We start from the raw sequence: 26946 nt of genomic DNA, 5'->3' as shown, positions 1-26946 counted from the left end.
TCTTTCCTGCTAAACGACAGGGGCTCCAGTTTCCTCACAAGGCAAACCTGTTCCGAGAGGCATGGCATCGGGTGCTCTTTTGCTGCAGGTGAAATGAATGGAGCCTTTACTTGCACAGGGCTTTCCAGAGTTTACAGGAAAGACCACTCCAGGAAGGACAAAGTTAGGAAGGACCAGGTTATAGCATCTCACCTTCCCTACATCTCCCAGGTCACAGCCTTCTGATCAGGGAGAGCTCCACCCAAGACACCTCCTGGCAAGCCCATCTTTCTAGTGGTCAGGTCTTCTTTCTAGGCTGTTTTATCTCATTTATTATTCATTTCCTCTTCCTTTCTTTTCTTTTTTAAAAATGAGAAACAGTTTATTCTGAGTCAAATATGAGTGACGAGAAGCATGGTTTCAGTTTGCCCTAAAGGATATGTTCCAACACAGAAGTAGTTACAAAAATTTTTAAATCTTTTTGTAAATTAGTTTGTGAAAGTTAGCACACAACATGGTGGGTTTAGTCATGGCATCTGAGCTTATGCATCTTAGACTGTTCTAATTTACCCTCTCCCCCGTCCTCCCCTGTCTGCCTGTGCTCCACCCCCACCCAGACAGCACCCCATTCTGCTTCCAGCCACGTGTGTGCTCCAAAATTATCTTCCCCTTTCCCTTAAGCTCTCTTCCTTCCTTCATATGATCTTTCCAGTTGTATGACTTCATACGTATAGAATACAGGCATATATGTAACTTTAAACCCATCAGCTCATTATTACTTATTCTCTGCTGCCAGGGAGACCATAAAGGCTAATTTCCATAAAGTCTGAAGTTCATTACTCCATACCCACAGCATACAATTTTCTTTCTTGAGACAAGGTCTCACGTGTCCCAGGCTACGCTCCAGCTTGCTATAGAGCTGAGACTGACCTTGAACTTCTGACTCACCTCCTCCTGCCCCCACTCCCACACCCACCCCAAGCCGCCCCTACCTTCACCTCCAAAGCATTCAGATCACAGATGGGGTTCATGAGGTGCTGGGGGTCTCTAACTACTAAGATTCCTCAGCAGGCCTCTGTTTTCTGGCTTGGTTTGCTTTGTTCTTTTGAGGCAGGGTCTCTCTCTCTCCAGCTCAATGTGGCCACAGACTCAGCAATTAGTCGGCTACAGCCTCCCACATGCTATGAGTACTGGTGTGACCATCACACCGTTACTTTTAATTCCAGGCTTTCCATTATGTACACAGGTACAGCCACAGACTGGCTGTTCCAGTCTTCACAGGTTAAGACAATTCTTTTTGCTCCTCCTTAGGCCTAAAATCCTTATTCAAGGATTGAAACTAGAGTTTATAGTCAGAAAATTAAGCAATTCTAGAGTACATTAAAAAAAAAAAAAGAACAAAAGGTTTTAACTGAAATCAAACTCAGCAGATGCACTGGACGGGTGGCTCAGTAGTAAGGGCCCATGTTGCTCTTGCAGAGGCCCTGGGGTCACTCCCCAGCACCCTCATGGCAGCTCACAACCAGCTCTAACTCCAGTTCCAGGGGATCTGATGCCCTCTTCTGGCACCAGACACATGGTGCATAGACACACATGAGGCTTATACACATAAAATAAAAATAAATCTAAAACAAAAAACTAAAAAACTGTCAACAGACTGGAGCAGGGAATGTAAGCTACTCAGTGCCAGAGCATAGGCACATGGCCTGGGTCCAATCTCCACGCCACAGAATGCCTTTTCTTTTCTTTTTGGTCTTTTGAGAGAGAGTATCATTATGCAGCTTGGTCTAACCTCCACCTTAGAATCCTGTCTAAGACCTCCAAGTGCTGGAATTTTACCCATGTGTTCCACGGGAACCAGCTGCCGTTATGTTTGAGGCTAGCCTCAACTATGTAGGAAGTTCAGGCTAGCCTGAGCTACAGAGTAAGACCTTCAAAACAAAATTAAAAGAAAAGTAAAAAATAGTCACCCAGTATGTGTTTCTTCCCCAGCTCCTCAGGTAGAGTACTGTAATGAAATGCAACCCCCCTGACCCAGTAGCCTGAAGTCTGGAAGGAGTGAGGATCTGAGTGTTCCAGACACCTTGCTGTCCTGGCTCCACGCCAACATTCCTCAGCAGATGGCCCGGAGGTCGAGTGAGGAAACCGGAGGCGGGGCTTCCCCTGGGCCTCGCCCTCCGTACTACAGAACATTCTGATCCTCGGGCTTTCCAACGTGCAACTTAAGGAACAGACAAACTGAAGTGACAAGCTGGCATTAGCAGACTTCTTAGCAACTTTAAAACCAGACTCGTTAATGTACTGTGACCTATTGGAAAGGGGAGGAACGCTTACAGACCAAAAATTCATCAACTAATAAAAAAAAAAAATAGCACCCAAAAAGCTTTGTGCAAACAGCAAGTGACACTTTATGAACAGCAAGTATGCACAAAAGCATGTGTTCCGATATGCACAGGCACATGGGTTCAGACACAGATGCTGATCGAGGTTACATAAGGGGGCAGCTTTGCATCCCAGCATACACATCTGTTGAGCTATGTATTGTATGTAATGCTAAGTGTGGCCCCCAAGACCTGGTTGCCCCAAGATGAGAGTCTGCACATAGACCCAAGTGACACTATATGGCCTTCCCCACAAGTTATTTCTGACTGGTGAATAAAGATGCTTGAAGCCTATAACTGGGCAGAAGGGAGATATGTGGGACTTGGTGTTCCTAGGCTTGCCATAGGTCAAAGAGAGAGGAGAAGGAAGACACCATGAGTTAGGAATCAAGAAAGCATGGCCACAGGCTTTAATCCCAGCATTTGCAAGGCAGAGGCAGGTGGATTTCTGAGTTCGAGGCCAGTCTGGTCTACAAAGTGAGTTCCAGGACAGCCAGTGCTACACAGAGAAACCCTGTCTCGAAAAACAAAAACAAAAAGAAAAGAAGAGAAGAGAAGAGAAAGAAGAGAAAGAAGAAAGGAAGGAAGGAAAGGAAGGAAAGGAAGAACAAAAGCAAGCAAGCATGGTTACGAGGGCTGGCCAATTGGAATTAAGAGCAGCCCAGATAAAACATAGTAAGTAATAACTCGGGGTTATCAATAGGAAATAGATTTTAATAGCATAGAAGGTAGCCTTAGTGCTGTAAAGGTCTTTATTCCAGGAACTGAATGGTCAAAGGCCGGGAAGAAGCCCCTGAAATATTTTCTACACATACCAATGACCAGCAAAGTGGTAAACCCTCTGTAGATGAAGGATTTTCAAACCCAAACCATGTGCACCGGAATCAACGTAGTAATAAAGCCTGGCTTTCCTGAAGATGAAGAGTCTGTGCCACTACCAGAGGCCCAGGTGACCTGGATACCCACAAATGCTGAGCACCACCCATCTTTGCTGCACCATTAAAATTACTTCAGGGGATATTTAACAACAACAACAACAAACCCATACCTAGTACCACTTAAACGTGAATCATTGAGGGCAGATGCAAGTTTTTAACTCTCCACATTAATCCAACGCTCACCCAAACACCATTCCTTCTTAGGCTTACGCGTGTACAATGCCCTGTGGATCTTTGGTTTAGTTTTGTTTGTCTGTTGTTTTTGATTTGTTTTGTTTTTTTAAGACAGGTGTTACCATGTAACTCCAGATGGCTTGTAGGTCATTATGTAGACCAAGCTGAACTTGAACTCACAGAGATCAGTCTGCCTCTGCCTTCTGAGTGCTAGGATCAGTGGTGTGCACTACCATGTCCAGTTTAGTTTTGTTTTGTTTAAAGGGCCTAGACCCCAGGCTGGCCTATGACTCACTACAAAGGCCAAATTAGCCTTGAGCTTGCAGCAATCCCTCTACTTCAGTCTCCTAAGTACTGTACTGAAACTACCATGAGCTACCACATTCAGCAGCACATTGTTCTTCTGACAAGTCCCAGGATAACTCGATGCTGCTGGCCTGAGAACCACCTTGTGGCAAACACCTGTCTGGCCCAACAGGCAACCTTAGTGACGGGGGCAACTTAAATCTTAATTCAAATTGATTAAAATAAAAATTTTAGCTCCTCAGTCTCACAAGCCACATTTCCAGTGCTCAGTAACTATATGTTTAGCTAGTGGTGACGGTACTGGGTCACACATAAGCCACAGAATCTCCCCATTATTGTGGACATTCTATTGAATGTCTCTGACACTCAACCACTATAGAGAATATAAAACTTCTAAGAGAATCAAGTTCAAGGGAAGAGTATTTTGGCCTTAGTTTTAAAATTTCATTTCATTTATTATAGTTTGAGTGTATGATGTCCACCAGACATTTATTATAGTTTAAGCAGTATGTGTGTGTATGATGTCCACCAGACATGTGGAAGGCGGAGCACATCTCTGTGTACTTGGCTCTCCCCTCCCAACTTCACAGGGGTCCCAGGGATCAGACTCAGGTCATCAGGCTTCTGTGCTAAAGGCCTTTACTGGCTGAGCCACCGCACTGACCCTATTGTTGGTCTCCTTGCATTTCTTGCAATGGTTAGGCTAACCTAGACTCAGAACAAAACTGTCGCCAGTGGGGACGACGAAGGATCCAAACTATGTAATTAATGTCAAACAAGCAGGAAATAAATCAGAGCCCAGTGAGAGTAAAACAAATGAAGTAGGTACAACTAGCAAATAGCATACTGGGGGGAAGGGAATCGTCTAAATACCAGCTCAGACAGGACTGGGCACACTGCAGAGGAGGGCCTGGTGACTAGGGCTGTGAGATACGGAGAGTTCAATAGTATTCCCGTTCAAGGTGGCAACACGGCATTGCGAAGAACCGCACCTGGCTCTAGCCTCATTTTTCCAACTAAGAAAATTCAGATTATATTTGTAAAAATAGCTAAATATTTTTTTAAAAAATACTAAAGCCGGAATGGGAGCAAACTATTAAAAGGATTAAAATTACGGCAAACCCAGCAAGGAAGGCTCCCAGCTGCTCGCTTCCCAGCTCAAACTCTAGTAAATAACAAAAAGGGAGACTTGTCTATAGTAAGAACAGCTGAGATTAGACTTTAAAAATATTTTGGGGCTGGAGAGATGGCTGTGCAGTTAAGAGTACAGACTGTTCTACTAGAGGACCCCGGTTCAACTCCCAACACCCACATGGCAGCTCACAACTGTCGGTAACTCCAGTTCCAGAGGCTCTGGCGCTCTCACAGGCATGCAAGCAGAACACCAATGCACATAAGAATAAATAAATTAAAAAAAAAAAATTCTGGTCTTGGGATGTGTGGCTTGGTGGTAGATTTTTGCCCAGCAAGCACAAAAGCCTGGGTACAATTTCCAGCACACTACAACTACAACAACAACAACAACCAATAAAGCAAAATAAAACGTGAGCACCAGAACAGGTTACCACAGAGACTTCAGGCCTAGACCAAGTTCCAAGGAAGATGACAGTTTGGGAGGGAATACAGTCAGCCATGAGCTGAATTTCTTAGGAGGAGCTGCTGGGTGGATACCTGGCTTCTTCCAGTCATACTTCCTCCAGAGCTTATTCTACAAAACAGCGATAGCTCAGTGTAACACAGGGGCACTGCCTCAACTAGGTGGAGCCCAATAATGACCAGAGGCCAGAGTCGTTGCTAAGACTTTACCCACCGTCTTTGCTAAGCCCATCCAGACAGCAGCTGTTTGGAAAGCACAGTCAAGTTTCAAGTGCGTTACGCAGAGCAGGGTTTCTCCCCATTGGTACGACTGTCATGGTCAGCTTCCTGTTTTGAGACTTACCCCATAGCCTCCTTGGCCTGTGCCCACTAGATGCCAACAGAACCTGGCCCAGAAAAGTACCCAGAATATTGGGTATGATGTCGCCACTGAAAGGTAAGGAGTCATATGACCTATACTTATTAACTTAAAATTTTAAAGGAGGGGCTGGGGTTGCAGCTCACGTGGTAGAGTGCTTGCTTAGCGTAGGAAGTTCCCCTATGCTAAACTCACCGGCACATTAAAATGACATGGTGGCACATACCTGTAATCCTCACATTTCAAAGGTAAAGGGAGATGGATCAGAAGTTCAGGTCATTCTTGCATAACACTGTCTCTGGTAGCCCAGGATGGCTTCAGACTTATGTAGCCAAGGATAACCTTAAATTTCTGATCCTTTTGCATGCATCTCCTCAGGTCTGGGATTACAGACACGCACCACCACATCCAGTTTATGCAACACTGGGGATTGAACCTAAGGCTTTCTGCATGTTAGGCAAGCACTCTATCATAGAACTACATCCTGGATGTAGTTTTAACAGTACAACGGGCTCCCTGTGGCTCTCACTTTGCTCTGTGAAGGGGGTGGGGGTGGTTAGTAGCTGAGCATGGGAATCACATTTAAGTAGTTTCCTTCAATGCTAAGCCAAGCAGGTGTCCGCTCCAAAACTCACTCATTCGTTTTATGTGAGCACACATATAATTTTATGTATAATCTCTTAGGAGATTCCCCACCTCTGACTTAATTATCCTTGAAACAGTTGACACCTGCAATACTAAAGGCCTGGCCTTGCTGGCCTTCTCAGCCATCGCAGAAAATCAACCAACGTGATTCTGTCCACTAGAGGGAACCCGACTTGTTCCCTAAACAAATAAGCTGGAGAGAGAACAGACTGGGGAAAGGAGACAAACCTCTGTGCATGTGCATGTGCAGCTATGTGTGGCACGGGGACGATGGCAGCCAAAGCAAAGCCGCCCCCCCCCCCGCCCCCGAGCTGGAGCTGGAGCCCCACCTGCAAGGTCACCTGGGTATTTGTAGGGGGGCAAACAGACCGCATTTGAAAGTGGTCCCTTTCCTTGTGTAAGAAAAACGAAAAAGAGCTGCAAATCTGAGGACTGAGAGACACGGAGGGGTGAGGGGAGAGACATGGAGGGGTGAGGGGAGAGACACGGAAAGGAAGGGTGAGACACGGAGGGGTGAAGGAGGAAAGGGAAGGGCAAATGGTGTAATTACGTTTTAATTTTAAAAACTTAAGAATTATTTCAAAAAATAAAAATTTTAAATTAAAAAAGAAAAAAAAAAAAACCCAAGCCACAAGGATCTAGTGCAAGTGCAAGTCCTCATAGTGCATGGACTCTGACTGTCATTTCTCTTGAGGTTTTGATTGTGACCCTTGGCCTTTAGTGGCTAATCTATCTCTCCAGCCCTGATTTTTATTTTTCTAAAAATAACTTTTGTAAATGCATGTCTTTGATCTCAGCACTTGGGGGGGGGGGATAGAGGAGGTGGATCTAGCTCTATGAGTTCGAGGCCAGCTTGCTCTATAGAGTGAGCTCCAGGGTAGCTGGAGAGACCCTGTCTACAAACAAACAAATAAATAAATATCTTTCAAAATGTAGGGAATCGACATTTGAGTACAATAATGAATAAAAGGATAAACCTAAAAATAAAATAGATAAATGAAAGGGCATTATCCTAGCTCAGATAGTCTAAAAAACAATCGTTACATTTTTACAAAAACCAGTAAGATTTCTCTGGATCTAATAAAAATAGTCATTTCCTTCCCAGTCAGTGCTACCAGGCTCTGTTCCCAATAAGCATTATCTGGACCATCAATTAACTGCTGCTTAGGACAAAACAAATAAAGCATCACTCCAGGAAAGCCTTGAGCCATTTAAAAGTTCATTAAACTGGGGCCATCAAGAAAGTTCAGGGGGGAGGCTGGTGAGATGGCTCAGTGGTTAAGAGCACTGACTGCTCTTCTGAAGGTCCTGAGTTCAAATCCCAGAAACCACATGGTGGCTCACAACCACTCGTGATGAGATCTGATGCCCTCTTCTGGGGTGTCTGAAGACACCTACAGTGTACTTATATATAATAAATAAATCTTTTAAAAAAAGAAAGAAAGAAAGTAAGTAAGTTCAGGGTGGAAAAGTACTTGTCACACAGACTGACAGTGAAAAGCTGGATATAATGCCATGAACCCAGCACTCGTGCATGGAGCTGGGGGGTGGACACAGAGCCGCCCCGGAGTTCCTGGGCCAACCAGCCTGAGTATGCTGAGCCTCAGAAGCAAGAAGCAGACCCTGCCTGAGCGCCTGAACAATTACCAAAACTTGTCTTCTGGCTTCCACACGGGCACTGTGGTATATGCATGCCCACCAGTGATCTACACACTCATGTACACATCATACAAATGAGGGGGTAAGAGCACTTGCTGTGAGAAGTGTGGGCACACACGCATCTCTCTGTCTCTGTCTTTCTCTCTGTCTCTGTCTCTCTCTGCCTCCCTCTCTCTCTCTCACACACACACATACAAACACACACACACACATTCCTTCATTAAATCAAGATGTGGTATACAGCCTAGTAGTAGGCTTGCCCAGCATGCATAAGGCCCTAGATTCACTCTCATACTGAAAAACAGAAACTAGACTTTAAAGTTCATTAAAGCAAGCCAGGTATGGTGACTTAGGCCTGAAATCCCAGCACTCAGAAAGTGAAGCAGGAGGACACCATGAGTTTGAAGCTAGCCTGGGCTACATAGTGAGTTTCTGTCTACAAAGTGAGATCTGTCTCTAAAACTGTTAATAAACTAAAAAAAATAAAGATAAAGTTTATTAAATCAATGCTCAGAAGAACCATGAATTAAATACTTTCAAGGCAGTTGTAAAATAAACTCTTAGCCATTGATTATTAAAATGGTTCTTGAAATTGAGACAAATTGATTATTTTCAAAATATCCACTTTTGAAGTAGAAGGAACAATAAGGTCTCACTATATAGCTTTGGCTAGCCTTGAACTCCCTATGTAGACCAGGCTGGCATCGAACTCAGAGATCCACTTAGCTGATTAAAGGCATGCACCCCCATGCCCAGCTACTTTAAGTAAAATTTAAAGCATCCCTTGGCACTGACGATGTTCACTGTGACAAGGTCTTTAAAGAGGCCTCTCCTCCCATCTGGAGCTCTCCTTCCACCCTGTGTGTCCCGGGTCACACTCAGGCCTTTGTACTTCAAGGCAGGTGCCTTCGGAGCCATCTCACGGCCCCTCTTCCTATCTGATACTGCCACAAAAGCAGCTGACACTGACTTTCTCAGAGAAGTGGCCCTGAAAAAGGACCTTCTGTGCAACCTAGAAAAACAAAGGAAGCTGCTGGTGACGGGCTCCCACTGCAGGAGCCGCCATCTTGTCTCTGCACCCCACGTGGTCTGTGTCATCTCTCGGGCCTCCACGGGTCTCTCACAAACTCCTCCTTCCCATCCCTTCTCTCATACGCATCCCTCCTATTCTAGCATACATCCTGACAGTGCAGGCGTTGGGTGGGGGGCTTCCCAAACAAACCCCAACCCCCAACTGGTATTTCAAAAACACCCTGGCCTTTATTTTGACAATTAAATTCCTGTGACTGCAGAAACTGAGTCCAACTCCACTTCCAGAGCTGGAAGCAAGCAAGCTTGTTGCAATGTCTGGATTATAAAAACAAGACATATTTTCCCTCTGCCACAGAAATATGAATTCTAAGGGTTAATGGCTTAATTCTTTATTATCTCCTCCATCCACATTCATCACAAGACATCCTTCCCAGGGAGGCGAGAATGAGAGGTTATTGTTAAAAGAGAATGAATGAGACAATGTAAGTTCTGTTCTTCTGACCTGACAATGTGACCAAGGCAGGCTCTGGGACTAGGGAGGGCTCCAGCGAGCCTCCACGAGTCTTGGCACAGCTGCTACCTTCTGCTGTGGGAAAACCAAACCTGGCTCAGGACACTTGCCTCCCAAACTCCTTGCCCTCCAGAGTACAAGGGAGTGGGGGACACAACCCAGAAGACCCGCCGCTCTCAGTAAACCCCTTAGGTTCAGTTCCTGGCCGTCCTTTCCTAGGTCTGGTACTTTCAAGGTTGGGGGCAGGGTCAGTTTTGGTGTTTGTTTTTCTTAAGATACGACCCGTGATGAGCACGAGGTGCCACTTTACAAGCTGCACCTGCACCAGCAATGTGGGGCACAGCTACGTTACTTACATGTCTTGTCATCAATCAGAGGTCAATGAGACTGTGAGTCTCACACGGCACTGGTACCCAAGACAGTTACCCACCTAGTCCTGTGGAGAGCTGGCCTGTTCCCAGCCTTTACACCTCCACGGAGGTGAGTAAGGAAGGTAAGAGCGTTTTGGTTCACAGTGGTACATGCTTTCCGTGGCGTTTCATCATAACTGTCAGGCATGATGGTGAGGACTTCTTCTCAAAGGTCAAAGCCAGAGTACATGGGAGACTGAGGCAGGAGGATCACTGTGAGTTGGAGGCCAGCTTGGTCTATAGAGTGAGTTCAAAGCAGCTACACACAGAGACTTTCCTTATCAGAGAAAATGGGGGTTTTTGGTTGGTTGGTTTTGGTGTTCTTTGGTTTTTTTTTTTTTACTGTTGTTTTGTTGGAGACAAGGTTTCTCCATGTAGCCCTGGCTGTATGTAGACCAGGCTGTCCTTCAGCTCACAAACATCTGCCTCCCAGGAGCTGGGATTAAAGGCCTGGACCGACACCACCTTGTCTTTAAAAAAATAAAATAAAATAAAAATAGAGGGGGAAGGTGGAGAAGGAGGGAGGGAGTGGAAGAGAGGGAGGGAGGGAGAGGAAGAGAGAGGGAGATGGAGGGAGAGAGAGACAGAATGAAAAAAATCATCCCAGACCTCCTCTGGAAGTCGAAAGAGTTGCTCTACCCACCAGTTTGGAGCAGAGCTTCTGTGTGGAGGAGTTTCCGGAAGTTGCTGGAGGTCAAGGGAAGGGCAAGGGTTTCTCTGTAACAAGGTTTTCTCCCCATTTACATCAAATAAAACAGGAACAAAAGGAATTCCAAATCCAGGACGTGATTCCAGAGTATACCCCAGGTACCCCAAAGCCAGAACTCACTCTGTGGCCACTATCTGGGGGATGGGTTCATCGAGGAGCTCCAGGCTGTGCAGGATCCAGTAGCAGAGCCAGGGGCGGCTGGCATCCAGACACTGAGAGGGACCGGGAGAAAACACACCCTTTAGTCAGTCGCTCCAAGGTCCTGTGACAAGGCTAGTTCTGTCTTAGTTCCTGAAGCCTAGCAAGGGGAGGAGGAGGCAGGCACTCTCGCTCCCTAGGACAACAATCAGCAAAAGAAGGGTGCTTTCAGCTGTGACAACAGAACAACAGGGAACAAGTCTTAAACCCTTCTTAAGTCCCTGCTGCAGGAGTCCAAGCAAGGCTGAGCAGAGAACTTACACACAGGGCAGTTAACTGCTGCTGGTTTCCCTCTGCAGACAAGGAAACGCGTCTGCCTTCTTACAAGGACATTTCCTGAATTCACTCATTTACAGATTCGGCAAATATTTGGTATCTGCTTGTGCCAGACATTAGACACTGGGGGCGTGGCAATGTCAGAAATTGATTCTGAGTCTCGGGGTGCTCAGCATGTGGAATACTGACTGGCATGGCTATCTTAGAGAAAGACACAGTAGACATATAAGCCTAAGTTACCCAGTGTCTTCCCGGAACAAGGTTAGCAAAGCACCCGTTAGGTGCTTGGAGGACCCGGAGAAAGATGAGTGTGTCTGGAGACAGGGCAAAGGCTTCTCTGGAGGTGGTGTGTGCACAGACCTGGATTCTAATTCAAGTCAAACATGACAGCTGAGCAGCCAGTGCTCCACAGGGCAGGGGGTACCAGTTACAGGTTCTCTATGTTTAAAGTACATCAACAAGGCCCAGGAGACTCATTTTCTCCAGGTTATAAAAGAAGTAAATGCCAGAGTTGGGGTGTCGGCTGTGTTACCCAGGTTACCTATGCTAGGCTTGGAAAACCCCTACACACACACACACACACACACACACACACACAAATCAAACATCGAACTCTTGAAATAAAAGCCAATAAAAGGCAGCGCTATCCTTTGTAATGGGAGGCAGGGAGATGGGAGCCCTCCCTGCTGGTCACAGCCTTTTCTACCTCCCCACAGCTCTTAGGCCCTTCCATCATCTCCTGGCTCTTAGGACCATGCTTTAAGATTTACTCTGTTTAGTGCCCTCCGGGATTCAAGTCCTGGTCCTCTGGCCAAACTGACTTTGATCTCCAAGTAAAGGGAGTCGGGAGAAAGCAGGCCGTGATCAAATGATGAAGGACAGGCCTAGCCCATCTAGAATGTCCCACTAGCTCTGGGGCTCTAGGGGCTGACAAAACTGGAGAAGATTTTGTTTTGTTTTATTGGCTTTTTTGGTTTGGTTGTTTTGTTTTGTTTTGTTTTGACACAGGGTTTCTCTGTGTAGCCCTGGCTATCCTGGAACTCGCTCTGTAGACCAGGCTGGCCTCAACCTCATAGAGATCTGCCCTCCTGTCTCCTCCTCCTGAGCGCTGGGTCTAAAGGCGTGTGCCATCACCTCTTAGCTGGAGAAGCCTTTCTTTAGCCCATAAGTAGAGCATCAGCTCTGAAACAGCAGTCTGGTTCCTGCCAGAGCCATGTGACCTAGCGGGCGCATCTGCGACAGGTGAGACCAACCACAGCCTTCATGTTCCACCAGAAGCACTGCCCAGGGCCATGTCTTACCTCATAGGCATCTGTCAGTTGTCGGAGGCCTCTTTTCAGATAATGGAAGTGCTTCTCCCTCTGCAAAATGAGCCTGGAGAGAGAAAGAGTCGGTAAGCCCTCCTACAAGCTCACATGAGCACACGCACGCTCTGACACACACCTGTTAGGACACTGCCCAGAGTCACTACATGGATTCCTGGGAACTTCAGTATGTACAAAAAGTAACTACACCAAGGGCAAAGAGGCAGACAGCTGAGTTCTCTGGGTGCCTGCACGCTGTCCTGAGAGGAAACACCTTGTGAAGGAGGGGACTGCCCTGCACTGGGCACAGGGCACACGATGGTTGGTGCTGACAGTCTACTGGAGATCTTCTCCAGGACCTAGGGACTGCGAGCAATGTGAAGGGCAGCACCGGCCGTGCAGTAAACAACCTAACTCAGAACCTTGCTGCTTCCGCCTCCCTCACTTCAGTCCTTTCTTCTGAGACCACTTGTCTGAGATCTGTACTTTTGTCCCCTGCCCACCCCTTGGTTATCCATCTGTTACTCTGGCCCCAAAATTCCACCTCCCACGTGCTGACCCACAGCCCTGGCCAGAGGATGCTTTTTGTATTCCAAGGGCCAGGCACACCCGAGGCACTGGGGTCAGCAATACTGGCTTTAAGATGGAATGTGCTGCCCATGGCCACCTGCAAGGGCGAAGAGGGAGGCGGGACTTCTTGCTTAGTGTTGAAAGATGGCCCTGTGTGGTTATGGAAGAATGAAAAGCGGAAAGAATGTCGAGACGCTCACTGAGCCTGCTGACTACAGGAATAACGGGGAAAAGAAGCACTCTCTTCTAGGTAGTCAATAAACAATTGTTCCCAGAACTCCCACTGCTCCGTGCTCAGAATACGATCACTGATGTGGTCTCTATCTCAGAAGAGCCTTCCAAGGCAAGAAGAGAAATTCTGGCTCAAAAGAAAAGCAATGGCGGTGGTGTACCCACCTGTTGTAGTCCTAGCCCTCAGAATGCAGGAGGATCACAAACTCAAGAGCAGCCAACACAAAAAAGTCACAAGGGTGTTAAGAGACAGCGGGGGGGGGGGGTCTCTGAGCAGGCAGGCAGGACTGTTCTTTAAGTCACTGAGGGGGCTGTAATGTCTTTCTCAGATGAGTAGGTGGTTTTCAAGTCATGTTACAAAGTGAGGGAATTTCTCACTCTGCCTCTTCCCATGCACCCAATGGCCTTTTGCCTTCTGCCCTGCTCTGAACACAGCAAAGGTCCTCACAGAAGGCAGCCTTGCTACCTTGTTCTCCAGCTTCCCAGCCTCCAACGTCATTAATCAAAATACACTCTAAATAGATACAAACAATAAAAGTCCCTAGTTCGCCAGGCAGTGGTGGCACACGCCTTTAAATCCCAGCACTTGGGAGGCAGAGGCAGGCGGATCTCTGAGTTCAAGGCCAGCCTGGGCTACAGAGTGAGTTCCAGGACAGCCAGTCAGGTCTACACAGAGAAACCCTGTCTTGAAAAAAACAAAATCAAACCAAACCAAAACCAAACCAAACCAAAACAAACAAACAAACAAAAAAACCCACGTCCCTAGTTCAGGCAACAGAAAATGGTCTTAGACGGTCTAAGATGCAGACAGGAACCCAGATCACACATAAGAGATGGGACAGGTGAAGCTGTAGAAGGCAGATCAGAACTATGGGAAGAACTATCCTTAGAAAGAGACAGGAGCAAGACAGGAACCAGGGCAAGTCATGTCACAGGCAATGAGGGAGGAGAAAATCATAACGAAATATTTAACAATGACAGATGATGCGGGAAGACTGAAGAAAAAGATGACAAACAACAGAGTGGCCAATGACCTCTGTGAACACTCGCCAGAGCTCAGAGCAAACTACATCAACAGAAAATCGTTGCTAGGTATGGTAAAGGTGTGTGTATTATAAGCTTAGTGCTGGAGGCAGAAGATCAGGAGTTCAAAGTCATCCTCTGCAATACAACAAGTTCAAGACCAGCCTGAGCTATATAGGACTTGGTCTCAAAAACCAGAAGAAAGAGAAAATGACCAGAGTCCGTTTCACTTTCAGAGGTCTAATGGTCAGGACTCCTGTGTAGGGAGCATCTTGCATGGTCCAGGATGACTGTTCCCTACAGCGACGATCTGCCCGTGGACCCAGACAAGTAAAGGCAAGGTAGAGCCCTGTCCACTTGATGCTCTGACCTGGTAAGTGCAGTAGCTCTGAGCTCACAGGAAGGCAGGGGAGTCAGAAATATCCTCCCTAAGAGGACAATACTGAGACAAAAGCAGGATGATGAAATGGCCAGGCAAAAACCAAAGAGGCCACCATAGCATGTTTTAGTTAATTTAGTTAAGGTGTTGGAGCCAAAGCACACAGGAGAAGTAGGCAGAGAGAAGTCAGACTGGAGAGGGGCAGAACTCGGGACTCCATTAAGGGATTGTTTAAAGCCTGAAAGAAGGCTGGGTATGGCGGTGCACACCTTTCACCCCAGCACTTGGGAGATGGAGGTAGGTAAATCTCTGTGAGTTCCAGGGCTACAAAGTGTGACCCTATCTTAAAAAAAAAAAAAAAAAAAAAAACACAAAAAATACCCTGAAGCAAATTTGGGCATAGAAGCCCAGGCCCTAAGCCCAGGACTCAGAAAGCAGAGAGGCGAGAGGGCTGCTATTAGTTCAAGGCCAGCCCAGTCTTTATAGTGAGTGCCAGCCCATCCAGAGAGCTTGTCTGAAGAAAACCTAAGGGCAAATGGGAGTCTGAGATACAATAAGGATGGCCCTGAAAACATGCTAAGCAAAAGAAGCTACTTACAAAATACCACATGTTATGTGATCCCATTTATAGGAAATGTCCACAAAGGAAAAACCCTTAGAGACAGAAAGTAGATTAATCGGTTGCCTAGAGTTGAGGAATATGAAGGCCCTCAGGGTGGTGACTAAGGGTATTCTTCTAAGGAAATGCTCAAAAAAAAAAATTAGCCTTGATAAGGTATACGGCTTGGTGAATATGCTAAAGCCAATGAATGATGGATGAATTATATTTCATTAAATGTTATTTTCTCCTAAAAAGGGACAAAGCTGAACATGGTGTGTGCCCATAAGCCCAGCATGCAGGAGGCTGGTGCAGAAGACTGCATGTCCAAGGCCAGAGAGTTTCCACTTCCTGGGTTTTTAAAGCACTAGCTGTACAAGCCTCAGGACTGCAGTTCCATCCCTGAAGCCTGGGTAACAGCAGAAGGAGGGGACCAATTCCAGTCATCCTCTGACCTCCACAGGAGCCTGCATGTGCATCATACACACGTATACACAACAACAATAAGCAAGTAAAAAGGATTTTAAAGGGAGTTACTGATGAGGTTTAGACAGCGGGGGATGTGAACCTCCGATAAGGAAGAATTCCACATCCTCAGAGACAGAGATGTTGGGATGCGCAGGTGTGTGAACCCAGCCAAATCTTGGAGTCTGAAGTGGGAAGGAGGAGACAGAGGAAACCATGCGGATGACAGCCTGGGACTTCTCAGGAATGAGGAGCCCAGAGCCCAGAAGCTACAGACTGGCTGCTGTGGTGATGGTGGCAGACAACACATGAGATGAATAAAGGGACTGGGAGCCAAAAAGAAGTGTGTGCTACCTTGCCCAGCTTCCTTGCTGGGAGTATTTGGGAAAGAGCAGTGAGAAGAGCAGACTAAGCGGGGGTGGGGTCGGGGTGGGGGGTGGGTGGTGGTAAGCACATTTCTGAAATAGCTCGAGCATCCTGGCTCAGTCTGAGCAGGATGGAGCCGCAGGCCTATGACAAGCCTGTGACAAGAACGAGCAAGACCGTTAATGAGGGTAGACCAGCAGTGCCTGGAGATGCCCGAGCCAGGTGAAATCCGGACTCTACACTGGTCTTACCTAAGTAGTCCAGGCTGGCTTTGAACTAAGATCTTCTTGCCTTAGCCTCCCAAGTTCTGGGGGTTACTCGCACACTCCACAAGCCAGTCTTTGGTTGGGGCTTTGGTTTGTTTGTTTGGCTGGTTGGTTTTGTTTTTTGGAGACAGGGTTTCTCTATGTAGCCCTAGAACTTGCTTTGTAGAACAGACTGGCCTGTAACTGGGAGATCCTGCCTCTGCCTCTGCCTCTGCCTCTGCCTCTGCCTCTGCCTCTGCCTCTGCTGAGATTATCAGCAGGTGCCACCACGCATGGCATTTTTACCAAGCTGAGTTAAATAACTAAACAAATCCTTCAAAAGCACAGAAACTCGGCCCAGTGGGGCAGCTCAGCACTAGGAGCACTTTGGCCTGACACCTCGAGTTCAGTCCTGGAGCCCACATGGTTCAAGGACACCACTGAGTCCTTCAGCCTGTCCTCTGACCTCCAAGTACCCATCCCCTGCACAGACACCACCCCCATAGACACACATAACATAAATAGATGGAAAAAAAAAAGTTTTCAAGTACTGAAACGCTAGGAAGTCTTCTCTTGTCTTTTGAACAATCTTTTGCTATGACAGGGAGCTTTTCAGTCACTAAGAAGTCAGTGAGCTCCAAGGCCCGAGGGAGCTTTTGGCCTCGAAAGGCAACAGATGGGCTTGCTGACAAAAAAGAACTGCCTGAACCCTGGCTGCTCAGGAAACGCCTCCTCATCTACCTCAGGCCGGTCCTTAGAACCTGAGTCAGCCCGAGGAAAGACCCCTCCTGAGGAGCCGCCCTCTAACCCTGAGCCTCACCCACAGACAGCAGGCCCAAGAGCCCTGGAGAGAGGGGGCTGTTTTCTAGCTGGGTCTGTGTGAAGAGAAACGTCAGCTTCGAGTGCTGGAGGGACAAGAAGGGTAGAGGATACGGGGAGAGATTAGGTCCAATGACATTTCCCCAAGCCAACTTCTTACTTCTTCCATTCTCATCCAGTTAATTATAAGCATATAAACGTACTGTTAAGTTGAAGTGCTCAGTTTATTTTGGCCAATCAGAAATTGCACTAAATTGCACACACATAACCCCCCCCCAAAAAAAAACCCAACTGCTATTATGCGCTAACTTGTGCCCCTCCCCACTTCACTATCAATGCTGAAATCTTAACCCACAGTGTGACTGTGTTTCGAAATCAGACCTTTAGGAAAGAATTTAAGGTTAAATGAGATTCCAAGGGTAGAGCCCTACCCAATAATACAGGTACTTTAGTAAAAGGAAGAATGCCAGGGGTGTAGCTCAGGGTGGTGTGTTTGCCCAGCATGCACAAAGGCCCTGAAAGAGCTGAGGGAGCAGGGGAGACGCTGGGGAGTCTGAGCATAAACAGAAGGCTATGTGAGGACATAGCCGGGCAGCCGACCGCAGATCCTGAGACAGGCCTCAGGAGGAACCAGGCCTGCTAGCATCTTGATCTTGGATTTCCAACCTCTTGAACCTCTTAAGCTTCAGGGTTTCAGAGCACCCACTGTGCACTTGGTTACCAAGCTGACTCACACCCTGACGCTCCAGTCTCTGTGTAGGAAGTTAACAGCCAAAGCTCCTCCCACCCCTAAGAGCTCAGCCTCAAAGCCAAGAATGGGGAAAAGAAAACAGGCCGGGATGAAGCAAGAGCTCAGAACACCAGTAGGTGAGGGCACTCAGGTAGCACTCAGAGGGAAACTGGGTGTGTGTGTGTCTAGGGACTGGAATTGGAAGGGTTTTGAAGTGTGTACCACAGAGTGATACAGCTTATATTTCTGGGGTGAGCTTCCAGACCTTCCCCAGTTACCTTTCTCTCCTTCCAACCTCACCCCACAACCTCACTGAGCTCTGCTCTCTGCAGCCTCAGGACTTTGCACAGGTTGTCCCCTCTGTCTAGGACATTCTAGACACTTGTAAGTTAGCCAACTCATCATGGGGCATTCTATGGGTCCCATGAGTATACTTGACTCTTTGGTGACTCTTTAAATACTGGTCCAGAATGAGGGGGGCAAAACCCTGAAGGACTTCACAAGAACAAGGCCAGAGTAAAAGCAAGCATGCTTCTCCAAACCTGGGCCACCCGAGTGTCCTGTGGTAGGCTGTGACATGGAAGACACTGAGTGTAGAAAATGCAGCACTGAGAAGTATATCTCCCAGAATCTTGGGATTTATATACAGGAATGGAGGAAGACACAGGTCAAGTTTCTAGGACTTCAGTGCTGGCTTCAGAACCACACACTGCTACACTTAATCTCCAGAGAGAACCGCAAGTGCGCTGCTAGCACAGCTTTCTACACTAGGGAGCACGTGGGTCACTTCTGCCCTAGAGAAAACAATGTTAAATTCTCTCTCTCTCTCTCTCTCTCTCTCTCTCTCTCTCTCTCTCTGTGTGTGTGTGTGTGTGTGTGTGTGTGTGTGTATGCACCATCTATACATTTTAGGTTTCACATTACAGCAAATGAAATGAACTGAAAAAGTATCAGGACTGTGACGGCCAAGTGGTTAGTTACGGTGCTGGACTGGAAAAGTGTACATTCCTAAGGGGCAGACCAAGAATACTTTGGAGAAGGCTGGGGTTGTGGTTCAGCTAGTAGGACTACTTCAGGGCATGTGCTAGGCCCTGTGTTTGAGCTCAATGCCTAGAAAAGAGTGAAGAGGACACTGAGGACGTGAGGAGGTGTGGCTGAGGAGGTTTGCTGCAGACATGAAGGAAAGCACAGCCACAGGTATCTGGAAGGGTGAGACTGAACACGGCCCGCAGAACAGACTGCGCATGAGAGGAGAGAGAGACTGGGAGCGGGAGAAAGGCAGGGAAGAAGAGAGAGCTAAAAGAAGACCACGAGGGCAAAGAGAACCAAGAGAAAAACCAAGACAGCACGTAGCCAAAGCGGCTGAGTCATACAGACAGAAAGAGAAGCAGGTGAAAGGGAAGCAGAGTGAAGCTCAGGGCATGGAGAGGTCAGGATGGGGGTCGGGGGTCAGGGGTCAAAAGCGGTGAGAGGAGCCAGACCTCTGTATGAAGTACTTGGGCCACTGAGAATGACTGGGCCAGAGTCGCTTTGATATGCCCACAAGCACCTCATCCATCTATCCCTGGTTTCTTTGAGTCCTAACAGAAAATACTGACTTTTGTAAGAAACCAGGATGCAGTGTGGCATAGGTACACCTGAGATCACAGCATCTGGGAGGTGGAGGGAGTAGGAGCGAGCTCAGGGTCAGGCTGTTACTTATCTCTGGACAACAAAAGAACCTCTTTCAAAAGCGCAAAGTCAACACCAAGCCAAGGACAAAACATTCCAACAACAACAATGATAAAAGAAAGCAGGGTGTTGACAAAACGATAAAAATACAAGCTACGAGTGGCTCAGTGGGTAAAGGAACACACCGCAGGCGTGACGGCCTGAGTTCAAGGGGCAGGGTGCCGGGCATGGGTCAAGAGGGTCCTAAACTCATAAAAGGAAAAGAAAAGGAACAAGAAGGCCTTCTTGGTACTGACTGTCTCACTCCAGGGCCGATGTATACTCCACAGTCAAAAGGGAGGGGAATCTTTCCTTTTTTAAAATATTTATTATTATTATTATTATTCTATAAGGTCTTCTGTGATCCAGGCTAGTCTTGGTCTTGAACTCATGTGTAAGGAAAGCTTTGGCCTCCTGGTCCTCCAGCCTTTACTCCCCCACCGCACCCAAGTGCACACACCACCATGCCTCACAGAAAAGTCGTTTCTGGGAGCGGGATGAACTGTAGAATGCAGCAACGTTCCACTTCAGTGCTGAACGTCAGCCACATCTGTTTCCCAGCTTTGGCTCTGGCATGCCGAACAGTGAATGCCTGCCTCAGCATCACTGCGGGCATTCCTGGACCTGCACGCAGCCAGGGGTCCCAACAGCGTGTCACATCTGATCAGTACCGTGACCCCAGGAATACAAGCTGTCACCTGGGTGTACTGCCAACATCTGGGAATGCGTGTGGTGAGCCATGAAGTCCGCTCCTGGATCACACTGCCAAGACTCTCAAATGTGATTCTGTTCCTTTGGTTTGTTGTTCTTTGGGGGTTGTTTTATTTTGTTTTGTGGTGTAACTCTAGGCCTCCTATCTCTACACAAATATTCTACATTTCACTACACCTCCCGGCCAAGACTTACATTTTGACTACTAAAGGTTAAGATTATAAAGAATTGTGCTACATTTTCAGATTTTCCCTTGGTGGTGGTTGGGGGAGGGGGCTGTTCTGGGTATGGAAGGCAGTGACTGGTGCATTCTGGCAAGTACTTTACCACGATGAACCATACCCCAGATTGATCCTCACCCCCTAGCTCACTCTGTAGCATTTAGCTCCAGCTTTACACAGATAGCCTGATTTATACACTCATTTGGCTGATTTATTCCACCAAAATGTGTAATATCTCAATTATCAATTAACATGCTAAGTACCGTCCTTTAAGACACTCGTATTGTGGTCTAGAGAGAAGGCTCAGTAGTTGAAAGCACTGGTTGCACTTGCAGAGGACCTAAGTCATATTTTCAGCACCTATATGGAGGCTTATGTCCATTGTAATCCCAGTTCCAGGGGATGTGACATCTTCTTCTGGCCTCTGCAGGCACCAGACAGATACATGATTGATATACTTACATGCAGGCACAACATTCTCATAAAATATCAGTTTGTAAAATATTTTTCAAAGACAGTCATTTTCATAGGCAAAAATGACAAAATTTAAAACAAAAAATACAGAAGAGCCGGCAGTGGTGGCACATGCTTTTAATCTCAGCACTTGGGAGACAGAGGAGGCAGATCTCTGTGAGTTTGAGGCCAGCCTGGTCTACAAATCAAGTTAGGAAAGCCAGGGCTACACATAGAAACCCTGTCTTGAAACAAAACAAAACAAAAATACAAAAGAAAAAAAATTTTTTTAAAGAAAACAGAAAAAAAGGAGAGAAAGAAAAAAGAAAAATGGAAGCTATGATTCCTGAGACAAACCCGGAAACCTGATATATTCTGTTTCTAGAAAGTTCCAAGCCTGAGAACTTGCTTTCCACCCACATCTGACTAAGATCTATGGATTGGTGGGTGGAGTCTCTACCACCACTCTCCAAACCCTTCCAGACTGCAGCCTCTCAGCCCCCCTCATCACGCGTTAAGGAGGACAGAGTACAAAGGATCAGTTTGGATGAGAATGAGAAGAGAATGTCAGGTCACTTGCGTGGGAACACAGAGCCCTAGGCAGAAGACAGTGACTCAGAGCCCGGCCAGGTGAGTCATCTGTGGACAGCAAAGCCCTCTCCACCGTCACGTCCCTCAGCACTGGAGTCCAACCACCTCTGGGAAGTGAAGCTGGAGCAGGTCTGTGTGGAGGAGGTGAGAGTGGCATCGATCCTCTTCGCATCTGTTCCCCTGAGCTGGTGACATAAATGTCATTTGCTAAGCTCCAGCTGCGGCTCATGGCAAAAGGAAAAGTTCCTTGGACCGAGGGCTCAGTTTTGGGTAATGCAGAGATGTAGCCTGGCAGCCTAGAGAGAGAGAGCCTTCTAGCTGACTGACATTTTCCCCTTGCCTTCCAGGGAAGGATGAGGCCCTCCACCTTCTCCCCAGCCCTTCCCTAGAAATGCCGCCTTTTCCAGCTGTTTTTGCACTGGCTAATTAAAGAGGGACCAAAGGCTCAAAGGTAACAAGAGCAGAGGCATATGTAAAATTTCAGTAAGAAGTACCCAGACCTCTGTCCTGGGTCAGTGTCCTGCAATAGGTGCTTCTCACCTAGAGAGTACGGACAGGCCACCATAGCAGTCAGTCCTGTTGTCTGATGAACCAGTCTCACAAGACTTTTATGTCCTTGACCCAAGGACTGTACAGAATTCAAAAGATTGCTCATCCTAAGCATGGGAGGGCTACTTCGAGGCTGGTGATGTGTGATAATGTATGTGTGAGGCCTCAAGTTCAAACCCCAGCACTGCAAAGCAATTGAGAGAATGGATTTCTACCTCATTGGCCTCTTTATCTGTAGGAATAAATTTTGACAAAGAAAAAGTCCCCAGAGTCTTAATTAAAAACTGTCTTAAGAAGTCAGTAGACAGCCAGGCGAAGTGGTGCCTTTGATTCCAGCACCAGGGAGGCAGAGTTTTAGGCCAGCATAGTCTACACAGTGGGTTCCAGGACAGCCAGAGCTACACAGGGAAACCCTGTCTTAAAGAGAAGGTGGGGTGGAGAGGAGGAAGAGCAGGAAGAAGAAGAGGAGAATGGCAGATATGCTAAGCAAGAGGAGGCTGCACTTCAGGCCACACAGCATCTTAACTAGATGGTTCACCTGCTGGCTCCCTGTATTTAATTTGGATAGTGTCAAAGAAATAACTATGGGCCTGAGAGACAGCTCTGCAGTTTAGAGCACTTGCTGTTCTTCCAGAGGACATGAGTTTGGTTTCCAGCACCCACATCAGGTGGCTCACAATCACCTGATCTCCAGTTCCACTGATAAAGAGCTGCTCGGGGAAACGGTCCCCTAGTTGTTTAAGTAGAGGCAAGAAGGAAAGGGGAAAGGCTCCCTCAGACCCGCAAGCTCCAACACACAGCTTACCTTGGTACAAGGTGGTTAAACTTGTAAGAACTGAAGACCTCCTGGATCTTCTCTTCTACTTTGGCCTGATGGGGCAGCAGGACATGGAAGAGAGAAAACATAAAGATGAGATGCTATCAGCTTTTTCTTCCTAGCGCCACATATGTCTAGTGCCTGAAGTTTTTCAGCACAGTTCTGTGCTGCACCGAGATTCAGAGGCTCTACAGCATGGCTTAATGACGAACAAGACATAGTCATTGGAGAGGTACTTTAGGGGCAGGAACCCCAAAAACAACAATCCCAGAAATGTCATTGGTTTTCTAGCTGGAATGCCAGAAAGGGAAGGGGAAGGGGGCTCTGGTTTCTAATTTCCTAAATGAGCACCTTGCCTGGAGCCTTAACTGAGGGCTTCTATTGCTGAGATGGAATGCTATGACCAAAGCAACTTGGGTTTATTTCACCTACAACACTCAAGTCACAACTCCAGTTACTGAGGGAAGTCAGGGCAGGAATTCTCCACAGGAACGTAGAGGCAGGAACTGAAGCAGAGGCCATGGAGGAATGTTGCTTATTGGCTTGCTCCCCGTGGCTTGCTCAGCCTTTATTACACAACTCAGAACCACATGCCCAGGGATGGTACCACGCCCACTCCCACCCTGCTTCAAAGTGGGGTGGCTTACCTTGGTACAATCATCAATCATTAATCAAGAAAGTCCCAGCACTAGGAATACAGAGGCAGATAGTTCTCTGAGTTTGAGGCCAGTCTGGTCTACAAAGTGATTTCTAGAGACCCAGAGATACAAAGAAAAACCCAATCTTGAAACAGAGAGACAGACAGACAGACAAACACAGAGACACAGAGAGACCTACAGACCTGCTACTGGCAATCTGAATGGAGGTACATTCTCAGTTGGGGTTCCTCTTCCCAGCTAATTCTAGCTTATATCAAGTTGACAAACAACTAGCCAACACAGATAGAAAACTCCAGTCCAGGCACTAATCCTTTCTGGTAAACATAACTGACTCTCTAGACTTTCATGGTGGAAATGGGATTTACTTACTCCCCAATTTCAGCCCATTCCTAAATGACTTTTAGGTCACCTCTTCAGAGGTGGGAATGTCGTAATAGTCTTGATCATGGCTCTGTGGAGGCCTATGAAAGGAAGCTATTTCCTCCTGGTCAAAGAATGGAATCTACCTCTGGCCTTGGGTTAAGTAAGATGTAACATCCCAGAGAGTTAAGCATTACCCAAAACTAAGAGTTAATCCAGGTGGGCCTGTCAATCACTTGGTGGAGACCATCCCTCAATCAGGCTGATTCACCTTCAGCCATGCTAAAATTATGGGAGGAATAGTTATCCCTTTAAGAATAATTAATTTCCCAAATCCCTACTCTCACTTATAGTTTCTTACGGAACTATACCATGGGCTCTGCTTAGTCTTCTGTTTTTCCAAATTATTCCAAAAAGCACTTTAAAAAAAAAGTTTATTCTTTCTTTTGGATACTTACCAAAGCCTAGACATGCTTTGCCTAGACAGTTTGGGCCTTCAAACTCTTCTGTTGAAGGCCCCTGCCTCCCACCATGAGGCTGCTTTTGAAAACCTAACTCAAAAAGCATGGCTTTCTCTTTCTCCAACCCCCCCCCACCCCCCCATTTTCCTCCTCTGGGCAGTTGCTAAGATTTACAGCTTTGCATTCGCCTGCCCTGGGCTACTTCTTTGAAACTCTAATAAAGTTGTCCTCAGGGCTTTTTTTTTTTTTTCCTGAAGCCATTCTTAAATTCTTTTATTAATAAAACTAAGAACTCTAAGAGGCATTTCAATTCCTAGTAACAGGTCACACCCTGAATGGAGCTCCCCAAAAATTCCTGTAAAATTAAGACGAGAAGAGAGAGAGATGAGAGATTACCCTGTTTCTACAAACATGTTGGTGCCACATACGCTTCTCCAGTAACTTAGTCCATGTTCTCCAAATGGTGACAGTAGCTGCCCCTTTCCACAGGGTCCTGACTGCCCCTCCCTAAGTTCTAAAGAAGCCACACCCGAATGATGGAGTTGTGAGCTGCTAATATTTCTTGTGATTTGCAGAACAGAGCAATTGGAGACCTTCAGGTAGCTGCAAATGTGTCTTGCCCCTTCTGATTTGTTAAATCTGTGTATCAAACGCACAAAGCATGCACACCACTGTGAAGTTTAAGTTGCAGAAAGATAGAAAGCTCATCTAAAGAATTACAGGAACTAAGCCTTGGGAGATTGAGGTGGATTGTACTGTACTTGCCAAGATAAAAGAACAGAGAGTCGGGCTGTGGGTGATGAAGAGGAGGAAGGCCATTCCCAGCCCTTGACCTTGGTCACTGCCCCCTGTACCTCTTCTGTCCCTCTAGGAGCCTATTTGCAGTCCTGAGTTCTCTGAGATGGCCTTTTTTAAGGGACAAATGTTCAGGGTGCTTGAATGAACTCATTTCCTTCCTGGCAACGCTTGGCTAAATATTGGCCTTTGAGTAGTGAGAAACCACCTTGGATCTAATAACAAAACTGATGGCAGTTTGGGTGCACATCTCCCCAGTACCAGTCACTCAGAGGATAAGGGAAGGTAGATACTGAGGGACGAGGAGGAGGACAGACTCCCTGGTAGGCAGGAGGAACAGGAGAGAGTCCATGATTAGGTAATAAAGATGGTGAACTTCCAAGATGGCGACTTCCTCATCCTCTAGACCTGAGATAAAAGCTTGGCAGTATGAAACAAAGGCCTTGTGGGCTTTTTCTCCTGCCAATACGTTGCTTGCTAATGGCTGACTCAATGAGTCCAAGGCCAGATCAGGACAAGTTTACACAAGTTGCAGGCCAACCAGCCATCCTATCTTTCTTCAAACTAATCAGCCCTGGAGTATAGGAAGGAAGATGACCTTTCAAAGACTTAGGAGTTCCCAGCTCTCAAGAAGAACCTGTTTGCTTTGTGGAAAGTCTCTGTCTACCTGCTGAATGTGTGTGTTTCCTCACCCCTAATAAAAGCCTTTCTTCAATAGTTGATTCTGTCTGCTCCTATTTGCTGTATTTGCAATTTCTTTACTGCCAACAATCCTTTGTTGTTAGTGGAAAAGGTAACATAAGTTTATGGTCTCAACCATTTCTCCCCAGGTAACTTCATGTATATAATGTTAACAAGTTTATTTTCTTTTGTTATAAGGATCTCAGAAAAAAAAATTAAAGGACAGAAAAAAATTATTCTCCCTCTCGAACATTTTTTTTAACAAGGGGAATGGTGTATGTCTGTATACCACTTGCACAGCTAGTGCCTATGAAAGCCAGAAGAGAGTATCAGATCCCCTGGAAATGGAGTTATAGACAGTTATGAGCCATCATTGGATGCTAGGAATCGAACTCAGGACCTCTGGAAGAGCAGGCAGTGCTCTTAACCACGGAGCCATCTCTCCACTCCCTTTGTTTTGCTTTGTCCTCCCCTACTCTTGAAATACATACTTTCTCTTCTGTGCAGGGGATCAAACCCAGGGTCTTGCACATGCAGGCAGCACTCACCACCTAGCTATACTCCCAGCACTGAAAGATTTATTCTTCCTGTTCTATAAAACTCTCAATGAAATACACCATCAGTTCCTATGGAAAACAATGTTATCGTCAGGTTGAAGTTTAAATAAAACTATTAAAATCATCTAGGAAATTTATAAGGACATCAACTGCTAAGATGCCGAGCAATTAGAAAGTCTGCTTCTCTGTCTGACACACAAATCCAGTCTCACAAAATGAACATATTCAGAAAACCAGGTCACCGAAGAAGCCACCGACCTCTCTTTCTGCCTGCCTGCCTGCCTGCCTGCCTCCCTCCTTCCTTCCTTCCTCTCTCTTTCTCACTCATTTATTTGGTTTCATGATTTAGATTTTGTTTTAAAGTGTGTGAGAAGCCAGGTGTGGTGGTGCACGCCTTTAATCCCAGCACTCGGGAGGCAGAGGCAGGTGGATTTCTGAGTTCGAGGCCAGCCTGGTCTACAGAGTGAGTTCCAGGACAG

General features: G+C 46.7%; 1 protein-coding gene across 1 annotated transcript in view; it reads right to left on the bottom strand.

The window, feature by feature from the left end:
* Fntb (farnesyltransferase, CAAX box, beta) overlaps positions 1 to 26946 on the bottom strand; it is an 80876-nt gene that overhangs the window by 34174 nt on the left and 19756 nt on the right. Inside the window, exons 2-4 of the mRNA XM_021178669.1 lie at positions 22943 to 23007; positions 12474 to 12546; positions 10819 to 10910 (exon numbers count right to left, since the gene is read on the bottom strand). Of these exons, the coding sequence (XP_021034328.1) occupies positions 10819 to 10910; positions 12474 to 12546; positions 22943 to 23007 (230 nt within the window). The remainder of the gene's footprint in view (positions 1 to 10818; positions 10911 to 12473; positions 12547 to 22942; positions 23008 to 26946) is intronic.

The sequence above is a fragment of the Mus caroli genome, chromosome 12 (assembly GCF_900094665.2).
Source record: "Mus caroli chromosome 12, CAROLI_EIJ_v1.1, whole genome shotgun sequence".
Classification (NCBI taxonomy): Eukaryota; Metazoa; Chordata; class Mammalia; order Rodentia; family Muridae; genus Mus; species Mus caroli.
This window is presented reverse-complemented; position numbering and strand designations above follow the sequence as displayed.